Source organism: Colobus angolensis, unplaced genomic scaffold (genome assembly GCF_000951035.1).
Source record: "Colobus angolensis palliatus isolate OR3802 unplaced genomic scaffold, Cang.pa_1.0 Scaffold522, whole genome shotgun sequence".
Taxonomy (NCBI): Eukaryota; Metazoa; Chordata; class Mammalia; order Primates; family Cercopithecidae; genus Colobus; species Colobus angolensis.
Genome location: NW_012118733.1, coordinates 297,947 through 314,822, shown reverse-complemented (window position 1 = coordinate 314,822; position 16,876 = coordinate 297,947). Strand labels below are relative to the sequence as shown.

Sequence of the window (16,876 nt, the reverse complement as noted above, 5' to 3'; positions counted from 1 at the left end):
CCAGGTTTTCACTAGGAGAGTACCTCTTAGAGGTTCTACCCAAAGATCAAAGCAAAGTGACACATTGTCCCAGATCACAAAATCCCCGTGTGGCTTCATTTATTGGTTGATGAACTACAGTAACCTTCCCTTTGGGATCCTAAATCCTAACCAAAAAGAAAATCATCTTCGGCAAATCAGACATTTATAATCATCCATGTATGAGGCAACACCCGTTCCCAAAGAACAGCTTTAATTATACTTGGAAAAAATAAAAAACACTAGCATTATAATGTACAAAGTACTGTGATAGAAGCTGAAGTAAAAATGAGAGCAATAAAATAATAATTCAAATACAAAGCCCCTGCCCTCAAGGAACATAATAAATGGGAAAGGCGTGCATACAAATGTGCATCTGAAGTGCTCAAGCTCTTATAAGAAGTCCGCACAGAGTAGCTGGGGCATGGGAGTAGGAGTGATGGATCCACAGGAGAATGAAAGCTCAGAAGGGGCTCCACAGAGACAAGTAGCAGGAAATGAATCCTGAAAGATGAGCACTTTTCTTTACGCATATGCTGGGGATTGGCAGGGCTCGGGGGTGTGGTTCAGAGACAGGAAGAGATGCCATAACAGCTTCACATGGCTGAAAGCTAGCTTACATAGAGTTGGAATTGGTTTCCCCGAAGTACCGATGACTCAATGTGGGATCCATGGCTAGGGATTTTTAAACTCCAAATGCCATCAAAATACTGCTTTCATTTATGCTGTCCAAAAATCAGTCTCAGCAGCCCGTCTACAACCTCATTTCAAAACCTGCTGCTCTTACCAATTCCATTTGCATCATAATCTGTGCTGCTGCTGCTGCTGCTCCTGCAAAGCATACGGGGCTTTAATTATCTACAATCATAAAAGGAAAAATTGGTGAAAAATTCTAAGTGACATAAAACTATCATGAAAAAAATGTGAAGTGTTAACTCCCTTAATTGTCCACTGAAAATCACTGCTATCTCTTACCAAGAGATACCCAACCCTGTACTCAATAGTACACACCTTGATATTATTCTGAGTCAGTAACATAGTGATAATTTACTCAGGAAGCTACCTATTAAAAAAGAAAAGCCATAGATCCGTCCTTTTGAAATAACATCTTACTTAATACATACACTTTCCCATGCATCTTCACAGGCAACTGCTGCTGATGGGTTACGCAGTCAGCCGTGTTGAAAAATATAAATGTACCCACACAGTTATAATTGAATTCATAGAAGGCTTTTTAAAACTATCCTTTTTATTCATTTGGTTTATATGTTTAAACTTTGGAGTGCATCAGAATCACGTGAAGGGCTTATTTTAAAGCGACTTTTTGGGCCCCACCCTCAGGCATTTAGGTCTGGGATGGGGCCTAAACATCTGCATTTCTACCAAGTTCTTAGTGGTGCTCATGTCCCCGGCTGCTGGTTGCGGACCTCACATTGAGAGCCAGTGCCCTAGAGGAGTCCAGGTGGCAGTCATTCCAGGTCACCCCACACACCAATTACTACTGAGAGTAAGCAAGTTTTATACGATGTATGTCTTACATATGAAAAAGAGATGGCAAATGGAGTTCAATGCTAAAGACAACCTCTAAATGTACATGTGATGTAAGCATCAAGCTTCAAATGACCAGATCAAGAAAGGATTGTATCAACCTGAGGAGCTGATAATGAAACTATCCTCACATGCAGAGATGAAATGGGAAGAGCAAAAGTTTCTAGTTCGAATTACTGCTTCACCTCTTCCTAGCTATGTTCATTCATCTATAAAATGGATCTCACATGGGTGAGGAGATAAAGTAAGTTACCTTACAAGGAAGGTGTCCAGTAAAAGGTAGTTGCTACCTAAGCTAACAAGGGAAAGAGCTCTCAGCGCAATATTTATGCAGAAGATGCAAGACGAAGCCACGAAATGTAACTTTTAAGTGCTTTCAAACTATGTCAAAATAAAGGAGGAAGGTCTCTTTTTAAAACTACCTATATCTAAAGTTTTATCCATGATCTGGCTCATTGTGATTGATATATATATATATATGACATATATATGAGGTGAGATATATAACTCACCTCATTTAATCCTTACTACCACACTCTAAAGTTGTTGTAAAAACATGACTGTTCTCCGTCAGGCTTCCAAGGCAGCTCCTCCTCCAAACTGTTTGCTCACTGATGCTATACCATTCCCCCTCTGTCCCCTACACTGAAACCCTCAGTGGCCATATCTGTGGCTCTTTGATGCTTTCAGTCATTCTACCAGACAAAATCCATATGGTCTTCCTTCAGAACAGCTTCACCATCCCCAGATCTCATTCTGTATGCTGTAACAGTGAAGTGATAGGCCTACTTACTTGATAGCCCGTCACCGCTCTCCTTCTACTCTCTATTTTGGGTATGACTTTCATCATGCTACTATTTGCCTAGTCAAAAGATCTCCAGTTGCTCTTCACACTGTGATCCTGTGTAAAACCCCATATTTCCTTTATCAGTGCTGACCAACAGAATTGTCTGCAGTGATGGAAATATTTTCTAACTGCACTCAATATGGTAGCCACTAGCTACGTGTAGCAACTGAGCACTATTTGATGAAGTGAATTTTTAAATTTATTTCACCTGTAACAGCCACATGTGGCTAATGTCTACATTACTAAACAGAGCAGCTATATATAATCTCATCTCCAGGTATCCTTCAATGTGAACTGCCCACCCTGGTCAAGCAAAGTCTCTCCCCACAACTGATAACACTCTTCCATGCCTTACTCCAAAGACTGTGCTTCCTCCTCTCACTCTGCTCTTCCCAGTCTCCACAGCCTATCTATATCCAGGCTGGTAGAACCCCCATCTTTTCTGAAGGCTTCCCAACCACATGTGCCAATATTTCATTCCTCTCCCTGCCATGAACAATCACTGTGTGCACAGCTCGTCTAGCACTCCAATAGGTATAGCCAGCACTGTAATTTATCTCCTCATGCATCTGAGTCCCTTCCTCCCCAGTGAAAGAATCTATTCCCCTAAGATCAAATCTCCCATTCACGTAACAGGTGCTTCACAAACACTTGTTTTAAATGAATTAAAGGTACAGAATGATACATTTTAATCTTTCTTGGACAGCAAGACTTCTCTTCACTAGTACCAAATGGAAATTTTAATCCCTTCACTGTTATTTGATAGCTTGGCAAACACCAAGTTATTGAAAAAGTATCCTGTAAAAAGGCTCTGAAAAGTCTTTGACCTATGTACATTTGTCTGTTCTAAAAATGCCAGGGAAAAATGAGAAAATACTGCTTACAAATGAAAAACCCATTAACTTCAAAGCAAGTTTCTGGAAACTGATGAAAAAGTCCAACAGAAGGAAACTGAAATTCCTGCTCTGTAAAACCATCAAAAGCTAGACGGAGGAACCCTTGATTTCCTTATTATTCTGGCAGGTCTCAGATCTGGCTGGACAAGGCCACCAGCCCACAGATGCTGGAGCAGACCTATCAGAAATGTATTGTTAAGGCAAAGGTAGGTAATCCATTTAAGAGATTAGGAGGCTGATAAGGCTCTTTGTGTAAGCAAAATGTATCCTAACAGCCAAGTGAGAAGCACAGCCAGGTTATTTCAGAGCCTGCTGTGGAAACACATTTCCTAGGAAGAATGATAAAACTGTGCCATTACCAAATTAGTCTTCCCTATAAGGAGGCAACTGAGAACATTAAGCTGAGGTAACCTAATTTCTGTGGCCCTTCAAAAATTTGATTATTTATGCAAACTACATTTGTTCAGGAATAAATTTTTTTTTAACTGATAAAATTTTTAAAACCTCCACCTCCTAATTACAGTATCTCCGCTTGCATGCTCGTCTTCTGAGGTCTGTTCTAATTAGCATAAACAGAGCAGCATGTTAATCTACGTGCAAAGTCCAAGTCTTCACGAAGGCTGAAAATGTAAGTCTGGAGTAAACAGAAACCCAATGTGGTGGCAGAAAACCACTCTGATTATGCAAGTCCAGTGGATATGCTCTTCTGATTTCCCTTCTTTAAATGGGCTTTTGAGGGAAAAAAGGAGGTGGGGGTGCTTTGTAGCCACTCACAGGATGCGAACCCTACATCCACCCTGGCTGTAAAGTGGATACAATAACCAAACACTGTATGTCTATTGTCATGATTAAATCAGGCAATGTGTATTAAGTGCTGGCTACGGTTCCTTGCCAAGAGTAGTTTCTCAACCAATACTAGCACCCTAACTTTTCCTTGGGAAAACAGAACATCATAAGGAACGGTCCCTATTCTAATAGAAACAGTGCAAAATCACTGGAGATTTTGTTTTGCACATTTTTAAATAAAGAAAGGCATCCAGTGCCAGATATTCTTTCTTATGATGCTCTTCTATTATCAGGATGTTGTGCCTCCTCCCAGAAGCAGTTACATGCAAAAACATTTGGTACTGAGAAAAAAAAAAAGAGAGGAAGGACAACATAATCAACCAGATCTGTTGGGGTTCTGGAAATTTGTTTTGTAATTGGAATGGCTCTTCCCCTTGAAAATCTAATAAGTGTGGGTTTTATCCCAAACATATGGCAGGTAATGATTATTATCCCATATATTACCTTCAAGCATGCCTTGGAAAAAATAGAAATCTCACATCTGAATATCTCACTGGCTTTAAAAAGTATTTAATTTGCAGGGGCAAAAATACGCCATTTCGCTTTCTTGAGGGAGACACAGAGATGTGTTCAATAGACCATAAATCTTAAGAGACACAAAAAAGCAAGTTTATAACTGAAGAATCTGAAATATGCACCCCAAATTTCTCCTCTTGAAATGTGTTCTTACAGTCGTTTTAGTTTATGAATCATCAGCATCGAATACAAGCCATCTGGGTCAGTGTTCCATAGAGCCATCCATTCTGGAGTTACAGCTGCACAGATTACTAACCACAAGAGTCCAATGCCCACCGAAACATACTGGAAACCAGTAAAGAACATTATTCTAACACAGAAAAAGCATCAAAGAACCGTGGGAGCTGAGCTTTACCAGAGAAATGCCTTACTGTTCCAGGGCCTTGGTCTTACTCTCACTGATCCAGGGCTAATATGTCACCATCCTCTTGAGGAATCTCTAAGTATAAAGATGAAATAGCTGGGCATATACTTTATTGAGATGGCTATTACTGACTTTCCTATATCAAAAGGCACAAAACCCATTTTATCTTGACTACTTCCTCCACCATAGAGGGATTTCAAATAATAACTGTAAACTATTTTCCAATGTATCTATAGTCCATAAAGACAGTCTAATCCTTACCTGTTCACTCCACCAAGAAAGGAGCAAAATGCTATCTTTTTGAATATTCCTCTCTTCTTCGTCTTCCAATTGCTACATTTTTTTCTCTTACTTAGCCAATTTGTTCCAAATCTTATACTATAACTTCTCTGTGCATGTACATTGAGTATTAAATTCAAACCAATTAGGGACCTGTCTCCTGTACACCAGCTAAGCTAATTATCTGCAGATTCTGCTACCTCATCAGACCTCTCCTAACCTGCTGTGAAACTATAGCCAACTTCCCTCAATCTCTCTCTGTAGTTCAGTTTCCTCACTCTTCCAGAAGACTGGGCTCAACAACTCCTAACATACAATGATTCCTATGACTCATTAAATTTGTCACCAGTCCTGACCTCTCCCATAAAGTCCATTCCTACATGTAGAGCTGACTGTGGGACATTCACTCGGGTGTAGTAAAGTGATGAGAGAACAGAGGAAGTGACTTTCTCTGCCATATCAAGTATGGGATTCATCCACGTCACCTAATTCTTGACAGCTATTATTTCCTTGTACCTTGCAGAGCTTCAGGCCTGGCCTAGACAGACCTCTTCCAGACTAAGCCTGGGGCCTGAGATAAGGGGCATCCAAAGACCCTTTCCTCCTCCTTCATCGGAAGTCTAAAAATCTTGTTTTCTTTTCAGCTGTTAGTCTGAGGGAGGATTTATTTACTGTTTCTAGAATCTAGTTGCTAGGTTGCCAGATCCGGCAGGGCTTAGAGTGTGGGTGTGATGATAAAGCCCATTCTGTTTGTTTTATAAATACCAACCTTTCCTTCATGCGCTTGGCTTTTTCTTTTATCATCTGACAGCATCCCTCATCCCTTACCCCGTCTGGGACACGACTATGCTTTATATCTTGACAGTGAGGAGGTATCTAGAGACAAAGAGTGCATGTACTATGTTCATAAAAAATAGAAGCAGTCACAAGGCTTTGCTGTAAATAAATGGCTCAGATTATAACTCCCATAAGAACTAAGATAATTCAGGACCTGAGAGATATAGGCACTGTTTCTAGTATGCTTCTTCAACTAGGTAAGGTATTATCTCACAGAAATGCTCTCTATAATAAAACTCTATCAAACACACTCATCTGTACTTCACAGGGATGCTGTAAGGATTTCCTTACAGTTTTAAAGGTTCCACATGCACCATAAAGACAAGGTTATCACCTTCCTTTCCCTATTGGCCACACCTTCAATAACAAAGATGACATCACTAACTACTCAGGGCCTACGCTGGGCAGATTAATAAATGAAACCTGGGAAACAAATAAGCAATTTTAAGAAAAGTAGCTCTGTCAAAATGAAGTAAATTTCACTAAAATTTTAGTAGTCTTATCTAAACTGTAGTTCATTCACTTACTCAGTGAATGTTTACTGAGTGCCTACTATGCTCAATATTAAAATGGTTATTACAGCTCAGCTGAGAATTACATTTGTTAAATAACCATGTTCGGCCGGGCGCGGTGGCTCACGCCTGTAATCCCAGCACTTTGGGAGGCTGAGACGGGTGGATCACAAGGTCAGGAGATCGAGACCATCCTGGCTAACACGGTGAAACCCCATCTCTACTAAAAACTACAAAAAAACTAGCCGGGCGAGGTGGCGGGCGCCTGTAGTCCCAGCTACTCGGGAGGCTGAGGCAGGAGAATGGCGTGAACCCAGGAGGCGGAGCTTGCAGTGAGCTGAGATCCGGCCACTGCACTCCAGCCTGGGTGACAGAGCGAGACTCCATCTCAAAAAAAAAAAAAAAAAATAACCATGTTCATCCATGAAGGCAGAGGCAATGCTCCCTTAAACCTCAGGCAATTTATCATTCAAAATGAGCTTTCTGTTGACATTAGCCCTTTCACCTATATTCAAGGGTATACCTTGCACAGAACAAGGGTACCCCATTTTAGGAAAATCCAATAAGCAAAAGATGCCCCCAAACCAGAAACAACTTTAGAGGGGGAAAGTGAGTAACTTACTCATGCCATCTCTTATATGCCCAATTCCTCTGGAACAGATAAATCATGTACATTCAACACCACCTTAACTAAGGTATCAAAGTTAACATTTCCAATAACTGGAAAAGAACACATCATGTGTCCTCCTAATGTGATATTCCAACGACATCACTTACGTAGCATGTAGTACTATTGCCAAAATCATGACAAAACATGCTAAAAATTAAAATTAAGAGACTAAAGAGATATAATGTCTTTAAATCCTGGATTGAAAAGGGAAAAGGGTGTTATAATGGACATTATTGGGAAAATTAGAGAAATGTGAATATAGACTTATATAAGAGTATTACATCAATGTTACAATTCCTGTTTTTGTTAATCATACTGTGGTTATTAAGCAGAATGTCCTAGTTCTTAGGAAATATATGCTGAAATATTTAAGGGGAATAGAGTATAATGTTTGCAACTTTCAAATGACTAAAACAAATAAAAATATATAATACAGAGAATAAGCAAATGTGAGTAAGTTTAATAAGAGTTGATAGAGGTGAAGTTATTGTATTCTTGTAACTTCTCTGTACATTTAAAGTTATGGTTTTTTGAGATGGGATCTCGCTCTGTAGCCCACTGCATATAGTGCAGTGGTATGTTCATAGCCCACTGCAGCCCTGAACTCCTGTGCTCAAGCGAACCTCCTGTCTTGGCCTCCCAAGGGTACTACGATTACAGGCATGAGCCACTGTGCTTGGCCTTGGAGTTATTTCAAATAAAACCCATTAAATCTTTTAAAACATGAAATGGAAGAGTAAACTTGCATTACTTATTCTTTAAAAGGACTTTATTTCTGCAAGTCTCTATAATATGAAATGTTTGCGTCTTATGGAACAGTTGTGGACTCGGTGTTCGTAATAAGACAGCTTGGTATATAGAAGAATGAAAATGAATTTCAGAGTAACCACTTCTGGGTAAAGCCCCACATGTGCCATTCACTAGATGAACCACCTTAAGCTTGTTTTCTTTTGTATGACAAGGGTAACGAAGCAGCTTCCTCTGCTCTCGCGCTGGTAACACTGCTGTGAGAACTGCATGCATTAACATAAGGCATGCAAATATGCTTTCTTAACTATGAGGTACTACACAAACATGAGCTCTTGTTTTTAAGGAGTTGTCATCCAGAAAGGTTACAGGTGATGCAAATGAATGTTACACAACTGCAGGTAAAGTACCCACAGAAAATGGGAGAATGAAAGGACTACTATTAAATCATATTATACACCACTTATTCAGGTTCACAAATGGACTAACAAAGCAAGTTTTGAAAATATATAGATTTTTTCCTACCAAAAAGCAATCCAGCCATGAAACAATATAAAAACAAAGAAGTATTCTTTATTACACCATCCTCTCATAACACCAAATCTGCTTAAAATAAATAAATAAATATATATATTCCTCAATTCAAGAACATCCATTTATATCTAAATGTGGATCTTAACGATAACTAGAAATAACTAAAACTATTTTTTCCTCAAAAGTGTAGTCCAAAATATGCATGTTTAAACTACCTAAGAATCCTGTCTGCCCAGAGTCAGCAGATCCACATTAGGATAAATTCCAGTATCCCTAAGAGATCTGACTTGACCTCAAGGCAGCAGGAGCTCTAATGTTTTCTGAGTACACACAGGGATGTGGGTTCAGATGTGATGGAAGGTAGGCCCAGGGAGATTATCCGATGGTCTGTTAAATCCTACAAGATCCAGCTTTTTCCTCATCTCCTCCCTAAATCTCCAACCTCATGCAGAAGAGACTGGGCCCCTCTCCTTTGTACTCACAAGGCCCAGCCACTGTTCTGTTCCTCAAACATGTTAAGCCACTACTTCTCACTTAAGAGTTTCTGCATTTGTTCCCTTGGGCTAGAACACTTCCAGGAGCTAGGCTCCTCCAGGTTTCAGCCTAAATGACATGCCCCTCAAAGGCCTTCCCTGACCACTCAACATAAAATAGACCCTAGTCAGCACTATCACATCGCCATTTTATTTATTTTCATAGAACTTTTCTTCCTGATATGCTATCTTGCTGTCTTCCTTCTTCTCACTACAATGCAAGTACCAGGAGGGCAGGGATCTTCTGTTCTGTTCATGGCTAAATCTCCAGCATCCAGAACAGGTCTTGGCACAAACAAGGCACCTGATAAAAGAATAAATTGCCCAGCTCCAGTCCAAAGTTTACTTCCAATCCTGATATATAAGTGAAATTAAGTAACTCCAGGAATAAAGTGTTTAAGGCTCAAATGCAACCCAGGTTTCTGGAACTCCTTTCCTGACTCAATTTTGTCTTCTACACCATAGTCCACTATACTAATTCCATCTACTCTTTTACCTTCTCAAAGAGCTCATCTATTCTCAGTCAAAAGAATCAATCTTTTAGAGATAAACGATCTCACTTCAAAACCAACTTCCTTGCTCTGTAGTTTCAAGTACACACCTCCATCTATCAACAGGACACCCACGTGACTTTATTTAACATGTGTAAAGAACAAGCTCATCACCTCCTTCTCTATACCTGATGATGGCACCAGCTGTTCTCTGGGTTCTCTTTCACTCTCTCTGTCTAATAAAGCATTTGGCCCTGCTGTTTCTTTTGAAATATTTCTTGCATCTGCCACTGCCTCTCCATCTTTCCTCTCTCTAAACGATCCAGGCCCTCATATCAAGAAAGATACTACTAAGCTACTCAGAGTTTTTAGCACTACCACTAAATGGAACTGAAAATGCAATTCTTATAAATTCATCTGGCAATAATCATTACTTTTGTGGAGGCTGTGAGAAAAACCCAACTGAGTGATATAACTAGCTTGCCTAACATAAAGGTTGTATTCATACAATCGGAGCTAACAGACAGGAAAACCAAGGCATAGACATATTGAGCTACTGGTCTCCAAAGTTTCAGCCCAGTGTCCTGCACATTTTACAGTGAACATTTCATTGAAAATAATTCATTAAAACAGCTTCATTTAAACTTTCAACAGTACTGCCACCTGTACACTTTGGAACCTTTCTTACATTTTAAACTATTGCAACGCATTCTGGACACATCTTTATTCAAAGGCTGATTAAAATATTTATTTGGAGTCCAGCCTATTTGTCTTAACTGACAGATAAAACTTCTTCTCCGGGTATAGTGCTTTTCCTTACTTAGTAGCAATATTCTCTCTTCTACTGATGATACTCACCCCTGGCAGATCCCAAATATGATCTAAAAGAAAATCTTCACAATCTTTGTTCTCTTGCTTATTTCTTTCCCTAGGTGCAGAGAACTGCCCACCACCCTGTTCAATGGGATATCATAAAACAGCTACTTTTCCTCACCAAAACAGCATAAATCCCGGCAACTTGACTCAGTTCACTGAGAATCCAATACACTGTTACTGTCCTTTTAAAAAGGGGATAACATACTGCCCCATTAAGTATTACTGCTGATGGACATACTTGAATCCTGAAGTTTAAAGAAGTATTCTCCTGTAGAGCCTGCTCACGTCAATTAAACACAAAATCATATACAAAGCACTTAGTGTAAGTATTAAGTATGTTATTCAGAACTGAGCTGTGCTTCCCTAACAGAATGAAACTTTTTAAAGCTTAACAAGGTTTACAGTGGTTTCTATGACTTAAGTCCAGAAAACAAAGGTTCAATTCACAATTTACCACCAATTAACTGTGCATCTTATCACAACATCTTCAGACCTCATTTCCTCATGTCTAAAATAGAGAGGTTGAAGCATATATTAGCTAAAGTATTTACTAACTCTAAAGTTCTCAGGCTCCATAAGGGCAAGATCAGAGAGCTTCTAACTGATCTAACTGCATTTATACTCTCTTTTCCAATTATCATTTATCACTAATTTCCCCAAACTACTACTCTATTAGTTTTCTACTGCTGTTACAACAAATTATCACAAACTCAGTGGCTTAAGACAACACAAATTTATTATCATATTATCATTTCTGAAAGTCAGAAGTCCGAAATGACTTTCACTTATTTAAAAATCAAGGTGCCAGCAGGGCTGTGTTCCTTCTAAAGTCTCTGTGTGGAGAAAGTGTTCTTTTGCTATTTCCAGCTTCTAGAGCTGCATTCCGTGGCTCATGTGCTCCTTCCTCCCTGTTCTAAGCCAGCAGTGTAGTATCTTCAAATCTCTGACTCTGACCACTGACTCTCCTGATACACCCTCTCTCTCTCATGAGAACCCCTGCAATTACACTGGGACACTCAGATATTTCAGAATAACCTCCCATCTTAAGATCCTTAATTTAATCAAGTATGAAAAGTTCCTTTTGCCATGTAAGGTAAATAGCCACAGGTTCTAGGGATTAAGAAGTGAATAAATTTGGGGGAGCCATCCTTCTGTATAACACAACCAGTTATTTACAACAGTTCCCTAATTAAAAACCTTTAATAACCAAAACCAGACAAAGACATCACAAGAAAACTATAGAACACATCTCTATGTATAGACACAAAAGTCCTCAAAATACTTTCAAAACAAATCCAACAACATATAAAAAAGATTGTGCAGCACGATCAAATGATACTTATCTCAGGAATGCCAGGTTGGCTTAACATTAAAAATTCAACCAAGGCAGCCTGGCAACACAGCAAGACCTTACCTCTAAAAATAAAAACAGGCTGAGCACTATGGCTCATTCTGTAATCCCAGCACTCTGGAAGGCCAAGATGGAAGGATAACTTGAGCCCAGCCTGGGCAGCATAGTCAGATCTCATCTCCACAAAAAATAAAAAATAAAAAAAAATAGCTGGGCATAGGTGCACATGCCTGTGGTTCCAGCTACTCAGGAGGCTGAGGTGGGAAGATCACTTGGGCCTAGGAGATCGCAGCTACAGGGAGTCATGGAATACCCTGTCTCAATAAATACGTAAATAAATAGCCAGGCATGGTGGCGCACACCTGTAGTCCTGGCTGCTCAGGAGACTGAAGTGGGATGATCCCTTAAGCCCAAGAGTTCCACGACGCTGTGAGCTATGATCATGTCACTGCACTCCAGCCTGGGTGACAGAGCAAGGTCCCATCTCTTTAAATAAATAAAAACTAATTCAATCAATGTAATATATCACATTAATGAAAGGAAAAAAACCTACATGGCCATCTCAACACAGAAAGATCACCTGACAAAATCCAACATGTTTTCATAATAAAAACAGTCAAACTAGGAATAGAAGGGAACGCCCTCATCTAACAAAAGGTACCTGTGAAAAACCCACACCTAACAACATCATACTTAATGGTGAAAACATGGATGCTTTCTCTTTAAGATCAGTAACAAGACAAGGATGTTTGCGGTCACCACTTTTATTCAATGTTGTACCAGAGATGCTTCTCAGGGCAATTAGGCAAGAAAAAGAAATAAAAGGCATCCAGATTGGAAGGGAAGAAAACGATCTCCGATTACTTGATCCTGTACAGAGAAAATTCTAAGGCATCCACTTAAAAACTGTGGACAAACAAGCTAGATTATAGTTTGTAACGTATCTCTGACACAAGGCTATAGTTTCAGAGATCGGAACGCAAAAATCAACAGTATTTCTATATATAAGCAATGAACAATCAAAAACTGAACAACTGGCCAGGTGCGGTGGCTCACGCCTATAAACCCAGCACTTTGGGAGGCTGAGGCAGGTGGATCACAAGGTCAGGAGTTTGAGACCACCCTGGCTAACACGGTGAAACCCCTACTAAAAGCACAAAAATTTAGCTGGGCGTGGTGGCAGGCGCCTGTAGTCTCAGCTACTCAGGAGGCTGAGGCAGGAGAACGGCGTGAAGCCTGGAGGCAGAGCTTCCAGTGAGCCAAGATCACGCCACTGCACGGCAGCCTGGACGACAGAGCAAGACTCCGTCTCAAAATTAACAGCATCAAAATGAATAAAATCATAAGCAACAAATTTCAAGGAAGTACCAAGTTCATACAGTGAAAACTACAAAAACACTGTTGAAAGAAATCAAAGACAACCTAAACGAAAGGAATCAAATTCAGAGTACAGAAAAAATTCCTCACATTTATGATCAATTTCAACAAGGATGCCCAAGACAATTCAATGGGGGAAAAAACAGTCTTTTCAACAAACGGTGCTGGAACAACTACAGATTCACATGCAAAAGAAAAAAGCTGGACTCTTCCCTTACAAAATACACCAAAATGAACTCTCAGATTACATACCTAAATGTAAGAGCTAAACCTATAAAATTCCTAGATGAAAACATAAGAATAAATCTCTGTGACTTTGGGTTAGGCAAATTCTTCTTAGATATGCAAAAAACAAAACAAAACAAGCAACAACAGAACATTATCAAAACTGAAATTTTTTTTTGCTTGAAAGGATTGCATCAAGAAAGTAAAATGACTACCCACAGAATTATAGAAAAATTTTGCAAACCATGTATCTAATAAGGGACTTGTAGTCAGAATATACAAAGAACCCTTACAATTCAATAAGACAACCCAATTTAAAAATGGGAAAAGGATCTGAATAGGCATTTCTCCAAAGATACAGAAAAACAGCCAATAAGCACATAAAAAAATGCTCAAAATCATTCATCACTTAGGAAATGCAAATTAAAAACACAATGAGGTATCACTTCACGCCCATTAGGGTAGCTATAAATCAGTAAGTCAGAAAACTTGTGTTGGCAAGCACATGGAAACACTGAAGTCCTTATACACTGCTGGTAGGAATGTAAAATGGTGCACCCACTGTGGAAAACAGTTTTCCAATTTCTCAAAATGTTAAACATAGTTATCATACACCCAAGCAATTCCACTCTTAGGTATATGCCCAAGAGAAATGAAAACATATGTCTTCACCAGAACTCGCTGTTCACAGCAGCATTATGCATAATAGACCAAAAGTGGAAACAACTCAATTGCCCATCAACTGGTGAATGGGTAAGTAAAATGTGATATATCCAGGCACTGGACTGTCATTCATTAATAAAAAGAACAAGGTACTGATCAATGCTCTAACATGGGTGAATCTTGAAAACATTATGCTAAAGAAGCCAGTCACAAAAGGCCATGTATTCCATGATTTTATATATATATATATTATATGAACTTTCTGTGTGTGTATACATATACACACACACACACACACACACACACATATATATGATCGTTCTGTGTGTGTGTATATATACACATGAACTTTCCAGAACAGGTATATCAATAAAGACAGAAAGTATATAAGTGGTTGCCACAGGCTGAGAGGAGCAGGGAATGGTGAGTGACTGCTAATGGATATGGTGCTTTTTTGGGGAATGATGAAATGTTCTGGTCAGATAATGGTGATGACTACAAAACTGTATACACACGAAAAACCAAAGAATCACACAGTTTAAAAGGGAGAGGCTGGGCACGGTGGCTCACGCCTGTAATCCCAGCACTTTGGGAGCCTGAGGCGGGTGGATCACGAGGTCAGGAGATTGGGACCATCCTGGCTAACATGGTAAAACCCCATCTCTACTAAAAATACAAAAACTTAAATTAGCCAGGTGTGGTGGCAGGCGCCTGTAGTCCCAGCTACTCGGGAGGCTGAGGCAGGAGAATGGCAAGAACCCGGGAGGCGGAGCTTGTAGTGAGCTGAGATCACGCCATTGCACTCCATCCAGCCTGGGTGACACAGCGAGATTCCATCTCAAAAAATAAAAATAAAAAAAAAAAGTGGGGGGAATTTAGCCCGGCCTGGTGGCATGCGCTTGTACTCCCAGTTACTCGGGAGGCTGAAGCAGGCCTGCTTGAGCCCAGGACTTCAAGGCTGCAGTGAGCTACGATCGCTCCACCACACTCCAACAAGAATGACAGCGAGAGACCCATTTTCCTGAAAAAAAAAGAAAAAACTCAAGGTACTCAGCTCACATGCAAACCCACTGGTAAACATAAATTATCTCTAAGTAGTCTAGAAAGAAAATGAGCACATAAAACATCTTCTAAAAACACACGTTACATTTAACATAAAAATCAGCTATGCAGAAGTTATATGAATATTTTATGCTGGAAAGGTAAATGATTATTATTACTACAGAATGGTTAAGTATATTTATGTATTTATGTAAAAATGCATAAAAGGAAAAGCATCTTTAAAATAAGCACTATCAATGGCTTCTTGGCGGTCACAAAACAAAATCCTCACACCTTTGTCTTCCCTCACAATTGAGCTTTATCCATCTTTTCTGGCCTATCTCCCATTATTCCCTGACACAAACTCAGGTGGGCCAGAGTTTCCAATGACCATCCCCCCACTATTCACCCAACACTGTGTTCACTGCCTCCCATTCCTGACCATTTGCCTATTGCCTTCAACTAATTCTGGGGACGTTTCATCCCACTAAATGACCCTTATTCTTCAAGGCCTACCTTAAGTCTTATAACAAATTTTCTCACCCACTCCAGAACATAGCAACCCAGCATCTACTGGCCTCTCATAGCTCTAACCATCCACAACCCTAAGCTGGCTTCTCATCAAATGGACACTTTTCACCACCCAAATTCAACTAATTCACTTTTTTTTTGGAGACGGAGTCTCGCTCTGTCGCCAGGATGGAGTGCAGTGGTGCAATCTCACCTCACTGCAACCTCCACCTCCCAGGTTCAAGCAATTCTCCTGCCTCAGCCTCCCAGGTACCTGGGACTACAGGCACGTGTCACCATGCCCAGCTAATTTTTTCTATTTTTAGTAGAGATGTGATTTCACCATGTTGGTCAGACTGGTCTTGAACTCCTGACCTCGTGATCTGCCCGTCTCAGCCACCCAAAGTGTTGGGATTACAGGCGTGAGCCACCACACCCAGCCAATTAATTCACTCTTACAATAATAAAGACTGGTCACCTAGAGCCTACGTTTTCCAGCCTTGATTCAATCATTTATCAATTTTATTTTCCCTCACTTTAATTTAATTTAAGTCCCTCACTTTAGGGAGATGAGCTTTCATCCAGAGTCCTAAAGAAAACAGCACTCTTGCCAATGACCTAGTGCCATCTAGTTGCAACATAAGGTAAATCACAATGGCAGTAGGAGGATCTCCACACTGCTTTTACAGGAATGCACTGAAGGTAAAAAATAAGAAGCTACAGTACTGTTTGGTAAGACAATTTGTTTCATATGTGCATACTATCACCCTGACTAAATTAACTCTCAAGTCATACAGTTATTATTTTGTTTTCAGTTCCATGTACAGATTAGCCATTTAGTATTTACTAAATCAAACTCAATTTCTGAAGACTTACACAAATATATTCATGCATATATGGTTAAAATTTTCCTTGAGAATCTATCACGTGAGAGTGTGGCTTATTATAACAAGCAAACAGAACAGATAAATACAAAATGAAAAGAAATCTCATGATTTACTCACATATAAGGGAGCTTGTTGTGGATTAAGTTTCATGACCCAGGACACTGAAACAGAAATGGAATAAATGAGAATAAAATCAAAAGTTGTCATCAAAAATATATAAGCCACCTAAAGTCCTAGGCTTCAAGCATAGCTCTATGAGTACAATCCTGTGCCTCAGATTACCATATGCCCAGCTGTATACTACACAC

General features: G+C 39.7%; 1 protein-coding gene across 3 annotated transcripts in view; it reads right to left on the bottom strand.

The window, feature by feature from the left end:
* The window catches only part of AKAP13 (A kinase (PRKA) anchor protein 13), a 360,775-nt gene that overhangs the window by 245,209 nt on the left and 98,690 nt on the right, over window positions 1-16,876 (bottom strand). For all 3 annotated transcript variants that reach the window (XM_011960761.1, XM_011960763.1, XM_011960762.1), the window contains exon 2: window positions 16,686-16,729. In XM_011960761.1, the coding sequence (XP_011816151.1) occupies window positions 16,686-16,718 (33 nt within the window). In that variant the 5' untranslated portion in view covers window positions 16,719-16,729. The remainder of the gene's footprint in view (window positions 1-16,685; window positions 16,730-16,876) is intronic.